Source organism: Mesoplodon bidens (assembly GCF_964165515.1).
Source record: "Mesoplodon bidens genome assembly, chromosome: 3".
Classification (NCBI taxonomy): Eukaryota; Metazoa; Chordata; class Mammalia; order Artiodactyla; family Ziphiidae; genus Mesoplodon; species Mesoplodon bidens.
This window is the reverse complement of record NC_138178.1, coordinates 20,412,841-20,430,305: the sequence shown is the minus strand read 5'-3', so window position 1 is coordinate 20,430,305 and position 17,465 is coordinate 20,412,841. Positions and strand designations below refer to the sequence as shown.

At 39.4% G+C, this 17,465-nt stretch overlaps 1 protein-coding gene across 3 annotated transcripts in view; it reads right to left on the bottom strand.

Moving 5' to 3' along the window:
• The window catches only part of USP6NL (USP6 N-terminal like), a 149,231-nt gene that overhangs the window by 64,839 nt on the left and 66,927 nt on the right, over nt 1–17,465 (bottom strand). The window contains exon 3 of one of the 3 annotated variants that reach the window (XM_081229207.1): nt 3,483–3,632. The exons of the other annotated variants lie outside the window; for them this stretch is intronic. Coding sequence (XP_081085333.1) covers nt 3,483–3,537 — 55 coding nt within the window. The 5' untranslated portion in view covers nt 3,538–3,632. The remainder of the gene's footprint in view (nt 1–3,482; nt 3,633–17,465) is intronic. 3 annotated transcript variants of the gene reach the window in all.

Genomic DNA, 17,465 nt, shown 5'->3' with positions numbered 1-17,465 from the left:
CTAAATCTGCAGAACAGGAAGCGGCAATATAGCATGGTATCTAGCGCTTTGGAAGTAAACGGATAATGAACCAGCTGGGAGTGGAGAGTGATTACTTCTTTGGGGTGGGCAGCCCGGAGGGAGGGGTGTGGAAGTCAGCTTATTTTTCAAAATAAGTTTTACAGGCTGCTGAATCTTTACACCAAGTACAGCTCTGATAAAAATAAAAGCTAATTTTAAAAGCCAAGACATGGGGGAAAAAACTCAAGTCATCAGAAACTAAGGAAATACAAATTTTAAAATACCACTTTGGAGGGGGATGGACCTAGAGTCTGTCATACAGAGTGAAGTAAGTCAGAAAGAGAAAAACAAATACCATATGCTAACTATGGAATCTAAAAAAAAAAAAAAAAAAAAGGTTCTCATGAACCCAGAGGCAGGACAGGAAAAAAGACGCAGACACAGAGAATGGACTTGAGGACACGGGGAGGGGGAAGGGTAAGCTGGGACGAAGTGAGAGAGTGGCATGGACATAGATACACTACCAAATGTAAAATAGCTAGCTAGTGGGAAGCAGCTGCATAGCACAGGGAGGTCAGCTCCGTGCTTTGTGACCACCTAGACGGGTGGGATAGGGAGGGTGGGAGGGAGACGCAAGAGGGAGGGGATATGGGGATATATGTATGCATATAGCTGATTCACTTTGTTATACAGCAGAAACTAACAGAACATTGTAAAGCAATTATACTCCAATAAAGATGTAAAAAATAAATAAATAAAATAAAGGGACTTCCCTGGTGGCACAGTGGCTAAGAATCCACCTGCCAATGCAGGGGACATGGGTTTGATCCCTGGTCCGGGAAGATCCCACATGCTGTGAAGCAACTAAGCCCATGCACCACAACTACTGAGCCCGTGTGCCACAACTAATAAAGCCCGTGTACCTAGAGCCCGTGCTCCACAACAAGAGTAGCCACCGCAATGAGAAGCCCACGCACCACAACGAAGAGTAGCCCCCTTGCCGCAACTAGAGAAAGCCCGCACACAGCAACGAAGACCCAACACAGCTAAAAATAAAAATAAATAAATAAAATACCACTTTGCACCTATCTCACAGTGACGAAAAAATGCATTGATATTACTCAATCTTGATATAGTGTGGGGAAATCTGCCATTACTTATGCTGTGGGTAGACCTACAAATGTATAAAATCTTTCTGTAAAGCAACTTGATAATATGTATAAAAAATCTTAAAAACAGGGACTTCCCTGGTTGGCACAGTGGTTAAGTCTCTGCACTCCCAATGTAGGGGGCCCAGGTTCAATCTCTGGTCAGGGAACTAGATCCCACATGCATGCCGCAACTAGGGGTTTGCATGCCACAACTAAGGAGGCTGCCTGCTGCAACTAAGGAGCCAGCGAGCTGCGACTAAAGAGCCCGTCAGCCGCAACTAAGGAGGCTGCCTGCCGCACAGGCAGACCGGCACAACCAAATAAATAAATAAATAAGACCCGGCACAACCAAATAAATAAATAAATATTAAAAAGAAAAAAACCTTAATAGGTAGAGACTATAGCCCAATAAATACCCACATAATAGCAAAGTGCTGTCTATATGTTAAATAGTATTAAGGACAAAAGACACAAGAAAAGTTTCCTAAAGTAAAGAAAAAAATAAAAATTTTTTAAATTCTTAAAAACAGGCATCTCCTTTACCCAATAATTCCACCTCTAGGAATTTATGATAATGAGATAATCAAACAAGCACAATGTTGTTTATAATAGTAGAATGGAATTTGTGAATTTCTTAAAGTTTATTTGGGAAAAAAAGTTTATGTCACTGCTTTTTTCAGACTACAAAGTGTCAATATACTATCCTTTGAGGGAAATGTGAATAAATAACAAATGGTTCAATAAAATAACAAAAATACAGGTTAGTTGTTCAGATTTTCACAGTTAACTTATACATTCAGAAGTCTGGGATACTCAACTCAATTATACACATATTTATTATCCTATTTTAGACATATGAACCTTCATCAATTCCTTTTTCCCTCTCCTGTTACCCAGCTTTAACACATTACACTTCTACAAAAGGGTAGGGAAAGCAAATTAACAGAAATTAAACTCAAACTAGGAAACTTGGCTACTTAGTAAATTCTATATCCATCACCCGAACAGCTAAGCATGAATTTCTATGGTGATTAGGCCAAATCCAATAAATGAGTGCTTTCTTTCAAGTATTTTATACTAGTACTTTATTCCTGCTACTAGTCCTAGGAGTCTCAACTATATTTCCAACTTAACAATGAAAAGTTTAAAAGTGTAAAGGCAAGAACTGGAAACAGTATAGAGTTGGGAAGTGAAGATGCAAAGTATCCCAAGAAAACATCATTGTGGCAAACTGTAAGATACAACGCTTTACATGGGTCGTCTCCAGTCCAGAGATTTCCAGAAAGGAGACCTAGCCAAGTAATAGGGGTTGTACTGGAATTGGATGAAACTGTACCTAATTTTACGGGAATAAAATGATTAGCATGATTAGAATAGTTGACTCCAAATCAAGTCAGTACTAATCTTTAAATTCCTTTAGAAAGTTCTTATCCTTGTATTTCCTGATGGGGAGAAAATTTTGTAATGTTAATGAATGTAAAAGAGAACAGAGTTAAAGTCAAACTAATTTTATAAAATATAGCCAAACCTGCTTCTTTGAAGAGACTAAATAGAAATGCCAATCTTTCCCAACACCAAGTCTAGAGACATTATTTAATAATCTGCATTGTGAAGCAAGCATCTTTCCAGTAAGAAGTAGTGTCCTTATGCAGAATTCACTATCATTAAATTATATTTCATACTGTCTGATCTACAGTTGAGAAGTTTATTAAGAATTATAGTAGAATACTCCCTTTGGTTTTGTTCTGATTGCTTATTTAGAAATTCCACTGCAGAACAAAGAGTTTGCCCTATAAACACTGACCACAGAAGGTATCAGGCAGCTGTCTGTGTCTATGCAAGTATGCACCGACTTCCAGGCACCTATTAAAGGACAAAGGCTGTGTTCCTGGGCACTTGTCATTATCAAACAAGAAAGCTATCACAGTATCCAAGCCAAATTAAATCTAATTATCTTAATTGACTTTACATCTAATATAACAATGTTTCAAAGTATAAGAGGCACATTTTAAGCAGTAAGGATCAAAAGGCATTTGGATTAAATACTCAAGTATATAGAAAACATCTCTGGGCACAAATGTACGAAGAAAACGACAACCAGAGCATTTTAAGAGGACCTCTAATTCCATTTAGACATAAAAACTTTAAAGAATCAAGCATCCACCTGAATTGTAACTTAGTATCACTAAGTTAGCCCCAAATTGTAATGAACAATTCTAAGTTACTAAATTTTAAATTCAATGAAACAAAATTGACAGACCATTTTTCCTAGTATATGTTTTGACAGATGAATGTAAATAAATATATATTTCAATTTAAAAAGTACTTTACCCTTTGTTAGATAACCAGTCTGGCTTTGGGAATTAACAACAGCTTCAGTCCTCATAGAGTAAACTTATCTCTTCCAAGATTCCATTACTGCTTTATAGTTTGCAAGCACACCAAGAGTGTTAGGTGGTCCCTCACACATTCTGCAACAAACTGAAACAGAAAAGCGGAAGGCAGCTCTACTTTAAACTATTTGTGAAACAGGCACAAGAAAGAAAAGGTCTGAGATATATTCTAAGGGGGAAAAAAGACCTTGGTGTGGTTACACGCACTACAGATATTCAAACAAAGATGATGTTTGTTGAGGGTAAAAACATGCCTTTCAGGCTGGATCCCAAGTATGAACCACACCAGCCTACACCCAGCATTCCATCTAGTAACAAACAGGGGCTTTGAATATGCCTTAATCTTGCACTTCAAAATTAGCCACATTCTTACTACTTTTAATAAAACTTGTCTTGGAGCAATAAAGAAATTTTTTATTTAAAACATTAAAGCTAAGTAGGAATACTCTTCTCGAGTACATTTTATAACTTAATTTTAATGATACTTTTTAATGTGAAAGTTTCAGCCCCTGTTTCAGACACTAAGCAAATGCACACTAAATTCTGGAGGGTTTTGGAAATATTTAACACACCACACATACACAAGTGAAATAAATGTTTCATGAAACAAAATGCAGAGCTACCGCAGGGTGGCACTGGGAAATGTCCTGTTTATTCTTTCCTTCCCTTCACTGTTTCCTTCTTTCTTTCTTTCTTTTTTTTTTTTAAAGGGTTGGAACCTACAATATGGCAACTACTTTGCAAAAGTGACAGCCACCTTAGAGGCATGATTATGAACATTAATTACACTTAACTGGACACTAATGAATTACGTTTACACTCAGCTTAAGCCAGGTGTAACATTCAATACAGGTAAAAGATGTCAGAAGCTTAGAGAGAGGGAAAAAGTTCAAATCATAAACCAAGGAATGAGAATCAGACTGGCATCAAATTTCTTATCAACTAGAAGGTAATGAAGCACTTATTTTCAAAGTTCTGAGAAAAAAAAAATTATCATGAGCTTGGAATTCTATACCAAGCTAAACAACTGATTCGGTATGAGGAAAAAGTAAAAAAAATGTTTACAGATATTACAAGGTGGGGTGAGCTGAAGAATGACTCCCCAAAATATGTCCACATCCTAATCTCTGGAACGTGTGGATGTACCTAATATGGCAAAAGGAATTTGCGGATGTAATTAAGTAAGGATCTTGAGATGGGAAGGTGACCCTGGATCGTGAAGGTGGGCACAACGCAATCACAGGAATCTTATGAAAGGCAGCCAAGAAGGTCAGAGGAGGAAGTAGATGTGAGGATGAAGGCAAGAGGCTGGAGTGATGTGAAGAAAGAAGGGGCCATGAGCCAAGGAAAGGAGGCGGCCTCCAGAAGCTCAGAAAGGCAAGGATCCCCATTCTCCCCTAGTGGCTCCAGAAGGAATCAGCCCTGCTGACTTCAGCCCAGTGGAACTGATTTCAGACTTCTGGCCTCCAGCACAGTAAGAGAATCAATTTTGTTGTTTTAAGCCACCAAGTTTGTCATAGTTTGTTACAGCAGCAAGAGGAAACTAATACAATGATTCAGAGTTTACTGCCTAAACAATGTTTCTTTGACAAAGACTCTCTCCTTGTCCAAACTTTTAACGTCTTCTTTACTAGGTCTTGAGTCCTGTTTTAGCCTGCCTAGCCCAGCTGTAGCAAAAATCCTGCTAAGTCAGGTCAGTGAGAGTCCCCCCACCCTTGACATCTCTTTGCTCTTGATATCTGGTCAGATTCCTCATCCCCCACCCCTGATATCTGGTAACACTGGCCTGCCTCTACCAAGAATCCTGTTAAGTTGGTTTAGCAAGAATCCCATCCTTGAAGTCTCCTCTTAGTAATTTTCTATCCACCAAGGCCCTCACTCGACTGACTGACTATAAATCTCTTATTTATAGGGATTTCTTTATTGTTTTAATAAGTGTCAGAATAATTTTTTAACAGAATCAAAAAAAGGGGTAGACACAGGATCCATGCAATCTCAGGAAGCTAACTGTGTAGTTGCCTAGAGAGTGACTAGCCTGCATTAGAATAGGGAATACAAGGTGTCTTCAAGAAGAAAGTGGATTCTAGGCAACATGTAGATCACAGATATTATTAGCGATACAGTGAAAGCTTACATATGAAAGACACCAAAAAGAGGATAAGAAGACTATTAGAAAATTCAGAACAAACAAAGCAGAGTGATAAAAGTCATGGTCAAATATGAAGCAATGTACAAAGGGGCATGGCTATGAATTTGATACATATGGGAAAAGTGAATTCATCTGACCGTGACACTTTCAACATTAGGATTATATTTCCTTCCTACATACTTCATCATAATGTTTGAGACTGAAGTAAATTATGTTGACTACTGACATTGTGATTATATAAGGATTTTATTGGCTTTTAATGTTCATAACCAACTATATACAAAGTGTCTAAAATTGAACTCTGATCTGCACACTTCCACACACCCCACTCCAAACTAAGTCCCCCCTTCCTAGAAGCAGCCACCGTTATCTCCCAAAACTATTCTCCACACTATACAAGGATCTGCATGTATGTATGCACATACACATATATTTAAATGTCCCTTTTCTATTTAAAAACTAGAACCATTCTATAAATAATTCTAGATCTTACTTTTTTGCTTAACAGTACATCTTTGAGCTTATGCATATCAACACCAATAAAGGCTTAGCAACTAGTTCTTGCAGGGAAGAAGTTTAGGCTGTGAGCCCTGGTTTGTGGCATCTGCCATTTTCTATGCTGCGAATATTCCCACTGTGGCAGCCAATTACCAAGGTATCAGTGTGATGTCACCAAACGCATATAGTTCAGGCTGGGTCCAATAAATCAGTGGATCTACCTCAACCATTTTTACAGCTGTAAAGTTTCCCAATGCATGAACGTAATTTATTCAACTAGTCCTTTCTTAGGAATTCGAACTAGGATAAACTAGAGAGTCAATTTGTAATGAGAGTTAAAGATGAAACATTATGAGGTAAAGAGCTTAACAGGTTACTGTAACCAAAGGCAAGCTGAAAAAAAAGAGGAAGCAGAAACTACCAGTAAGCTGAGAAAAAGATGCTTCAGGGAGGAAAATGGTACTCAATACGCAGAGCAAAGCAGAGTCACCATCAGAGAGACCTTTTAGCCTAAAAAAAGAAAAGAGAGAGACTAGCCCGCCCCTGAGCTGCTGCTGTGGTTGCTGGCTTTCCTTTCCTGCTCAATGCATGCATACAAAGCAAATGTTTTTTCCTGAAATTATCTGAGTAAATTACCCATGTCTATAATTTGAGTTCTTTAATTCCATCTCATCTTTCAACCAAGAGAGGCCCTAAGTGTCGATGGTGCCTAAACAATGTTTCAGTTATTTGTGATCGCTTTCTTAGATGGACTATGATACACCAATTATAAAGTTTCTTCTAATGATAAAATCTTAAAAGGCACCATTGCTAAAAACGTCAGCATTTATTTTGCCATGCTCTAGATCCAAGGCCGAAGGGAACGCTCAGAGGAGAAATAAGCAGAGTTAAACAAATCAACATCAAAACACAACTAAAAACAAAATAAAGGAAGGCACACCAGTCACAAGAGAACCTGAAATACCACTTATTTTAACTGGTTATTCTGTGAGAGATGAAATTCAATACGGACACTTAAAAGTGACGTATACCCACTCTCCCCGCAGCAAAGTTTATGACTGGAGTAGCATCCCAGGAGAGCTTCACATCCTTAGCCAAAAGCTCCACCTGGTGGTCCTGTGAGCACGGATCCCAAATCTCCTGTCCCTTTTACCCTAATCCATGCTCCTGCGCCCTCCAGCACAGTCCCACCTCCACCTCTCACAGCTCGGTTAACTCCACCTTAAACAAGTGTCTCATCAAAAATGTACAACCTCAAAAACCCATTTCTCTCCTTCTTCCTTCCCCCACTAGAGTAATAATCTCAGAAAAATCATTTGGCTTCCTTCCCTCTTTCCATGTTAACTTGGAAACAACACAACAACAAGATTCTGATCACAGCTGCATTTATAAAAATAGTGTAACTAATCACGATCAAGGAAGGGACAGCCAAAGGCTGAAAGTTAAATACAGGAAAGAACCAAAGCCATAAACCCAAAAGTCCTCAGAAATGCCCCACTTTCCACTTCAAAAGAGCCACACAAGCTTCCACATACATCTTCATACTCCTCTGGTAATATGCATTGTCTGATACAATAAAAGTGTTCAAACAATAAGCCTAGGTGCTCTTCAATTTTAGCTTTTGTCAGTGTAAATATGATTTATACCTTTCCATTCAAAATACTTCTATTATCTCACTAGCAGCATGATATCAGCATTTTCTATTATATCATGTTTTCATTTTTAAATTTTTCATTCAATGTGCAGAACACATTTCTTCAAACAAATTCTTATATAGAAGCCCAGCTTTCAAGCAAGGCTGAGGAGAGATGAAGCAAAGTCCTCCTTGTGTTAGCACGTTTGTCATCTACTGCTCAAATGAGTTCTCTTCCAACAGCTTCCCAACTGCCATCGCCACCTCCCTTTCATAGAGTCCTCTCAATTCTCCAGGCCCTTCTCTTGCTTCTACAAATAAAAAGATTAACATTTTATAATTGGTAGTTTGTCTGTATGTTGTTTTGTTTGTAAGCATATATATTTTAAGACCTGTAAGAACAGGACACATCTCCAATATTTTAAACATGGAACACCCAGCATCGGGTAGATATTTAATATTTCTATAACTAATAAAATATTTTAAATCATAATTTTTTAAATGAATTTATTTATTTATTTTTGGCTGTGTTGGGTCTTCGTTTCTCTGCGAGGGCTTTCTCTAGTTGCGGTGAGCGGGGGCCACTCTTCATCGCGGTGCGTGGGCCTCTCACTGTCGCAGCCTTCTCTTGTTGCGGAGCACAGGCTCCAGACGCACAGGCTCAGTAGCTGTGGTGCACGGGCTTAGTTGCTCCGCAGCATGTGGGATTTTCCCAGACCAGGGCTCGAACCCGTGTCCCCTGCATCGGCAGGCGGACTCTCAACGACTGCGCCACCCGGGAAGCCCCTTAAATCATAATTTTAACAACAATTCCAGGGAAGGCTTCTATTACCTGCTTCCTGAATTCTAGAAAGACGAGAAACAAAATAATTTTAAAGTCCTACAATTACTGACAAGGATTCATTATAACAGGATAATTTTCTTCCCCTAAAATTTAATCATGACTACAGACCTACTAGAGGATCCACCTTACCAATGCCCATTGCCATAAAGGAAGAATTGGTTACTGGTAGAACTGGCCTTTAGATCTACTGTATTTACCATCTGTTACCCACAACAATTTATTGAATATACTTACTTCCATGTCACTTCTATTAAACTGTAATCTCCATGAACAAAAGACAGTATCTCATTCATCTTCGTATCTCTTATATCCATCACAGTGCCTGGCACACAGTAGTTGCTCACTAAGTATTTCTTTTGAAAAATTACTCAAAATTAGTTACTAATGTGAATTATTCAACCAGGTAAACACAATATATCAACTTATTTTTTTTAATTTTTTTTATTTTTTTTGCGGTACGCGGGCCTCTCACTGTCGTGGCCTTTCCCATTGCGGAGCACAGGCTCCGGACACTCGGGCTCAGCGGCCATGGCTCACGGGCCCAGTTGCTCCGCGGCATGTGGGATCTTCCCGGACCGGGGCACGAACCCGTGTCCCCTGCATTGGCAGGCGGACTCTCAATCACTGCACCACCAGGGAAGTCCTCAACTTATTTTTAAAATTAGATTTATAAGCTATTTTCCAGATATAGCTTTACTGCAAAAAAAAAAAAAGAAAAAGAGAAAAGAAAATATATGCTTCTGCTAAAGATTCTTACTTTTCTCATACATTTTATTCTGTTTTTTTTTAAGTCTATTTCAAGGTAGCATTTGAAATATTATTAGGACTCAGACATGAGAAGTCACAATCTATTTCTGATGAGCACTTCTGATTATTTGCAAGACCTTCATATCCATTAAGGAATGAATGAATACATGCATGAATAAGTGTATGTATGTACTATGTGGCTACCGGAAGATGAAAGAAAACAGAGACTTGTTTGTTATGTCTGTGTTCCAACCTCACACTTCCCCTTTTTCCAGCTCCCCAACCTACTCACAGACCATCACTGTCTCACTTCCTTTACCGGAAGCTCCGGCTCACTCAGCTCCGTGTGCCCCCATCATGCTTCAAGCCCACGTGGAGGGCCTTCAGCTAGAGAAACACTCCCAACTCCCTCCAACTCTTCCCTCACTCCTCACTCCTCACTCCTGGGGATGGGCTTGACCGAGCTCCTTGCTTTCTCACCCAGCCACCCTGTCGCTGGGCACATCCCTTCTGATATCCTCTCCATGCAGGAAAGCACCTGCCCTGATAGGAGGCCTGGGGTTGCTTGGCTGTGCTAGTCACCGGGTGGGTAAATCTAAGTCAAGAGAGGCTAATAAGCCCTTTCCACTTCAGATCTAACGTCATGCCCTCCAATCAGCCAAAAGATTTTGCTCTCCATCTGTCAATGTCTCCTGTGTTACTTCTCAAAAAGAAAGAGCATTACTACTGGTTCCCCAGAACTCCCAAAGTCAGACTAGTAACTCCAACATTTATGTGTAAGATGATTCACAGAGGAAAAGGATATGAAGTGATGTAACAATGTTTAAATACCATTACTACTAATGAGAAACATAATTATTACTTGTTGAATGTGAGTTTAATTTCCACATTTGGCAGCAGGGTTGAATGACAAAATTGCCAACAACAGACACCTAGAACCAAGACAAGCATATGAGTCATTTTACTCACTTCAACCTGCCTACAGTTGCTGGCAAACTCAAGACTAGACCTTAGCAGTTTTTCCAGCAGCATGAGAGCATGATTGTAGTAATAGATGACACAAGACTGGTGTGTAACAACTCCTTGCTTGTGGATACTTTATAACCTGCTTAGTGCAGGTTTAATAGGTACCAGACATTTACTATGCATTTACTATGCATAAACTCACATAATCCTCATAGCAACCTACTCTGTTAGTTTTATGACCCTCCCTAGTTTACACACAGGGAGCGTGATGTTCGAAGAGGCGAAGTGATTCAGGTCCTACAGGAAGTAAGCGGCAGAGCAGAGTCCGGCGCTCTGACTTCAAAGCCATTTCTAACCGCCACACTATTTGTTAAAGTATAAGTGAGTGATCTTTTTCTTTTCTTCTCACCTCTGCTAGGCCTTACATTTCTTTTCTTAGAAACAAATCTATTTGGGATTCCTATGAATTTTAACAGTTGTGTTTTCTGGGTTCCAGTAGCCTTCCAATCTTATCACACTAAATTGTCAATTATTTGTGCAAAATGGAGACCAATGGTGTTGTGTAGAATCCAAGAACCATTTATATAAAATATTCTTTGTGATCATAACCTCCTCTATTACATTTTAAGTGGTGTATCAATACTTTAGGATAGTAACAGGAAATGATCAAGAAACAGGCAAAGGGCTTCCCTGGTGGTACAATGGTTGAGAGTCCGCCTGCCGATGCAGGGGACACAGGTTCGTGCCCCGGTCCGGGAAGATCCCACGTGCCGTGGGGCAACTAAGCCCGTGAGCCATGGCCGCTGAGCCTGCGCGTCCGGAGCCTGTGCTCCGCAGCGGGAGAGGCCACAACAGTGAGAGGCCCGCGTACCGCAAAAAAAAAAAAAAAAAAAAAAAAGAAACAGGCAAAAAAAAATTGACAGGATAATCACAAAATTACTGAAGTTAAACTTTACTAAAATACTTTATGCTTTTAGTAGACACTAAATCAAATGTCTTCATGATTAATTTCTATGATTACAGAAAGAATTCTGTTGAATCCACTTCATTTCCTTAACTTTCACAACTCTTTCAGCTCATTCGGAATTGTAAGTATGTACAGTTTTATTAGTTACAAAAAAACTTTGTGTTGAATTCAGCCCAATGGGTATTAATAACAAATGATGCAATTACAGCAAATTCTTGTAGACCAGATATAAGATAAAGAGAATTCACAGACTGCTCACCCTAATAGCAAATAACTAATTCCACAGATAGTTTGGCAAGCCTTATTCTCAACCCAAAGGTAACTTTTCTACTCTTTAAATCAAAAATGCAAATATGTAAAAACCAAATTGTGCCCTAAATGACACATGAAAACAAGAACTAAGTATTACCTACAACAACTGAGTAGCAAACAGGAAGAACTGCATTAATACATAAATAAAAGTATGAGCTATGCAAGTATTTGGTCCCCAAATGGCCCTTAGGTTCAAATTGGAACATAAGGCCATCAAAAGCCAGCAATGTGGGATACAATAAATTTAAGTGCTCATATCACACTGAAGCTGTCATTCATTCAATCATTAAAAAAGAGAGACAGGGCTTCCCTGGTGGTGCAGTGGTTAAGAATCCACCTGCCAACGCAGGGGACACAGGTTCGAGCCTTGATCCGGAAAGATCCCACATGCCTCGGAGCAACTAAGCCTGTGTGCCACAACTATTGAGCCTGCGCTCTAGAGCCCGCAAGCCACAGCTACTGAAGCCTGCATGCCACAACTACGGAAGCCCACACGCCTAGAGCCTGTGCTCCACAACAAGAAAAGCCACCGCAATGAGAAGCCCTTGCACTGCAACAAAGAGTAGACCCCGCTCACCACAACCAGAGAAAGCCCGCGCACAGCAACGAAGACCCAACACAGCCAGTAAATAAATCAATAAATAAACCTTTTTTTTTTAAAAAAAGAGACAGCTCTAAACTCTTGATACAACACCACGTAACTCTCACAACATACAACACACCTCACCTAACAAATCCTAAGAACAGGATCTATACATATTACACAACAAACATCAAAACTGCTATACATACAGGGGTAGTCATTGATCAGGAGTCCAGATGCATTAAGTACCAACAAAGAGCCAGGCTCATAAGTAATAACTAGCACTTATTCTGCACAATCTAAAAGTCTTATGTATATTATTTCATTTAATATCTTCACATCTAAACTACGAGGTAGGTATCATTATCATTCAAGAGACAAGAAAATTGTTAGGTTAATGAACTTGCAAGGATCACACAGCGTTGAAGTTGCAGAATTGGCATTCAGACCAAGACAATAAGGCTTCAGAGCGCTCTTAATCACTCTATGTGGTCTTTGAATAAATAAAATAGCAAGCAAATGAACAAAGGTTTATCAAGAGGATCTGTCAACAGGTATCATCAAAGTAGCATTAAACAAGGGCAAGAGGCCAAGGAAATACCCTCCAGCCAATAGGAAGCCAATGTGTTTCTGAAGAGAAAAGAGGCCAGAAAAGCTGTGGAGAAATTGAAGATCACTCAGGAAGGAAGAAGAGTTTACCCTGCCTGTTAACAATGCACACTTGTTTGCTGAGCTTTTAATACCCATTAGGCACTGTGCTAGGTGTACAGAAAATCTCAGTTAATATTCAAACAACCCTACTATCATTTACACTTTGCAGATGACAAAAATGAAACGTAGAGGTCAAGCAACTTGTCCAAGGCTAAATTACCGTCAGAGCTCAACTCAAACCCACATCTGAAAGGCTCCAAAGTCTGTGTCCACCTGCCCACTATGCTAGAGAGAGAGAGAGAGAGAGAAAGAGAGAGAGAGAGAGAGAGAAAATGTGTGTGTGTGTGTGTGTGTGTGTGTGTGTGTGTGTGTGTGTGTGTGTGTGTGTGTGTGTGTGTGTGTGTGTGTGTGTGTGTGTGTGTGTGTGTGTGTGTGTGTGTGTGTGTGTGTGTGTGTGTGTGTGTGTCTCTAAACTAATAAGGTCTACACTACCTGGAAACTGGTGCACAGTCACCAGGAAGTGGGTTAGTTGACTCCAGTGTGCTTGAAACTACTGTTCTTGTGTTTCCACAGTGAATATCCTACTCCAATAAAAAGAAAAGTCTTCCTAGATCTGAAAATGATTACTTTCCAAAGTTACTTATTCCTGTACACTTTCAGATACCCAAGCTTCCAAGGTTTCACTCCACTGATTCCATAAAGCTGCCATAGAGTTTTAAGGATATAAAATGCATTTTCACAGTATCTGATTATTATAAACAAGGAAGCAAATTTTTCTAAAGTTTAAATTGAGGCAGCTAACTATTGTTTTCATATACAACTAGATACAATTATACAATTAAGCTTTTTTTTTTTAATTAATGCTTTACTAGTTACCAACTGCCAGACCCTGGGCAGGAAACAAGAAAGCAGGGGCTCCGCACCAATCGCATCTTACATGGTTTTTCATTCATACTGTCTATTCACTATAATCCAATCCTGCACCTTTTTTCTTTTTTACAAACTCTTTCAACCATGTCTTTATTTTTTTCTATATACAACACATGATGTTCTTCAGAGTAAAGATTCATTAGCTCTAAATTATATCAAACTTTCAAAAATAATATTCCCAACACATCTCCTACTGGCAATTTGTAGTATATAAACATTGTACAAAGATTTCAGTATTTCCCAACAGATACCTTAATAAAACAAAATAGACATTGTTCACCAAAGCTAAAGAAATGGGTAGTGAATTTCTCACATCATTGTTTCAATGGTGGCACAGATGCTTCACAAAACATCCACTTACTAAAAGCATTCTATCAATCCAATCTGAATATCATCTTGGAACATAAATGTCCATAATTTAAAGAAAGATCAAACACCTTCACAAATTCTTAACTCTTGACTTATACAAATACCAAAATATAAGTAAAAGCATTTTCAAGCTGAGTTAGAGAAAAATCAGCACAGTAGTACACTAATATTTACCCTATCTTCAATAAATAACCATCTAGGACCAAGAAACAAATCTTCTTCATTTTTGGCATTTTGTTGGTTACCAGCAGAATAGGTAATAAAGTTTCCTTAGCTTTACCCTTGGACAAAATTTGAAAAATTGGGAAAGTAGGCACAGTGTATGTAGCCATGTGTTTATTCAGCAGCAGCATTGATGGAGGGCCAGCCAGGTGCCCAGGACCATGGCGTGGAACGAGCCGGTCGGGGAGCCTGGCAAGCAGCGGGGAACTCATGCCACATGGCGACAAAGGCTGCAGGAGAAGGACACGCCATGCACTGTGAGAGCAAAACAGAGAGAGCAATCGAGGCTGGCTGAGTGAGTCGGGGAAGGCCTGAAAGAGGAGGGGATCGTTCCTGTGACAGCTCAGCTGTACTGAACAATGCAAAATATTTCCCTGGTCTTGAAACTCTGCCTACATTGTACACTTTGCCCTCGGTTCTTCTCCTTCCTCCCTTGCTACTTTTCCTCAAATTTTGTGTTAATTCCTTCCCTTCTGTCTACTCTTCGAAGACGAGGTTCCCCAGGATTTGCTGTCTAGGATTTGCCCCAGCTCATCCTTGGCATTCGTCAGTTTTTAACATTTCAGTTTCAATACTGGAGCAAGTTATCCTAAAGGCCACGGCGTATAACCACCAGCAGGTCCCTGAGGTGTGAGTGTGAACCAGCCCATGTGTGAGTGAGAGAGCTGGTCACCTGCTGCAGAGGGAGCCCCACTGCCTGGCCGGCGCCTGTCCCTATGCACTGTCACCAACACACCAAATCAAATGGGGCGGGGGGGAGGGGGGGTGAAGAAAAACTGAGCAAAACAAAAAATTGAATGGCTTCAAAAAGAAAACAACCTGGCAATATTTTGGAAGTACTTCTGAATTGAGGGGACTGCTACAGTAACACAGCATGAGCCCCTCTAGAGGTGACCCACAGAGGTCTTAACTGATGGATCTCACCAGAAGTGTGCCAGCGGAAGCCTACAGTTATCCCAACCCCAAGCACCAAATCATCAATCATCAACAAACAAACAAACAAACAAGCAAAAACACCATGAACAGAAAAAAAGACTGAAATGAAATGCACCAAAATGGTAACATTTTAACCTCTGAAAGGAAGAAATAGGAATAATTTTATTTTTTTTCTTTGCACTTTTGTATTTTTTGAATGATCAATAATAGGCATATACTACTTTTATTATAAAATATGCTTTTATAAAAATATAAAGATATAATATTGATATATGTTAGAAAAAAATGTTTTTTTAATTTTCCAAACACATTTTAAGCTTTTTAATAAAAGAGTATGCTGACTGGAAAACAGACTTGCTCCTCAGTTTTTTTTATGAGGTTTTAGATGAAAAGCTATGAAACAATTTTTGAAGAAAGTCATCTACAGTCATCAAAATGACTCTGCTCTATCTCTATGGATACCTAAATTTGAAATATCTAATAATCAATCAATAATGAATATAACATATTTGAGAAAAATAGCAGTAGTAGCGTATAGATTTCCAAAAGAAACTTGCACCATTACATTCAAGATTTAAAGACAAAAACAAAACAGTAGTCTTAAATGCAACTGACTGATGAGAGAAAAGGGGAAAGAGCTGCCATTAGGCTCCAGGTAACACCTTGTCTGGAGATCCTGAAAATTTACATTTAAGGTTTCTTGACAGTAACCTATAAATCCCATTCCCACTCCAATGCCTCACCCTCAATTTAACTCAAAAACTTATACACAGGTACAATCAGGTTCTAAATCATTTTATTTACACAGCAGCCAAAGAATAAAACTCTTCTAGAAGTCATTAAATGGGACAAAGCCTCTTCCAGAATACTGTAATTGATGAGTTATGCCAATTTCCACATATGCCAGGAGACTGACTATAAAAATACTTTTTACATAAAAGACCTGCCATCCTTCTCATTGTGGAAAGTATTTCTTAGAAAGCACTATTACCTACTCATTGAGTAAACTATCTGAAATTACAGAATGAATTTAGAACAGTAAACCGAATTCCTCTTTTATGAGTAAATAAGCATGACCAACTTCACAATGCAGCAAAAAAGATTGGAAACGACATAAATGTCCATCAATTCAGCTGCTAAAAATCATGAAGCAATATTCTGTACTGATTTGATTTGGATTCATCTCCAAGATATACTAGAGGGGGAAAAAAGGCAAGGTTCAGAACAGTGTGTATAACACACTACTGGGGTCAGGGATGTACATAAATACACAAAGTTAACGGCGGTTGTCCTCGGGAAGGTGAGTGGAAAGGACACTTATCTCTCACTGGATAACCTTCAGTACACCTTGAATTGTTTACCATGTACATGTGCCACCTTATCAAAACATAACACGTAAAAGTTTTAACAACTGTAAAGATAATGAAGAGGAGAAAAATCCTTCCTCAGGAAAAGGCTGAAGAGTTACTACTGCTCCAACACAGCTGCTTCTGCACAAGCAGATGGTCCCTTATTTTAGTCTCCAGAGACCACTCAAGTGCAAGGCCACCTCAGCTTTTCCTGATGGAATGGATTCACCTTCCAGTTGTCTTTACTGCTCTAAAGGAAGGAAAGGAAGAACAGAAATTCAAAGAGATAGAAACTACTGTCAAATGCAAAACTTCTTCTTTCCTGTGATCAAACGAAAACCAATGAATACTTTGACATCCAGCAGCCCATGCAGGCAGGGGGCCTGTGTCAGCGCAGGAAGAGTTGATTAAGGGTCTATATTCTATTTTCTCGGTATATGGCTAGAAAACTAGGCCTTCTACCACAATAATCTGTAAAAGGATCAGCGCTTTACTGAGAACTGCAAAAATTAAACAAAGGATAATACATTACATTTTATGCTGTTTAGGGCTGGTTCACATACTTTAAAAATAAGCACAAGCCAAATAACAAAACTGACAGGAGAATCTGCCTCAGCAACTCACACTACAACTTTCCTATCAGTTTACTTACCAGAGGGGATTTTTACTGCAGACAAATCTGGGTGGTTTTGTAATGGATGTCGTACACCAGGGGGTCCCCAACCCGCCCCGCCACCCCCACCCCCACCCCCGCGGACTGTCTGC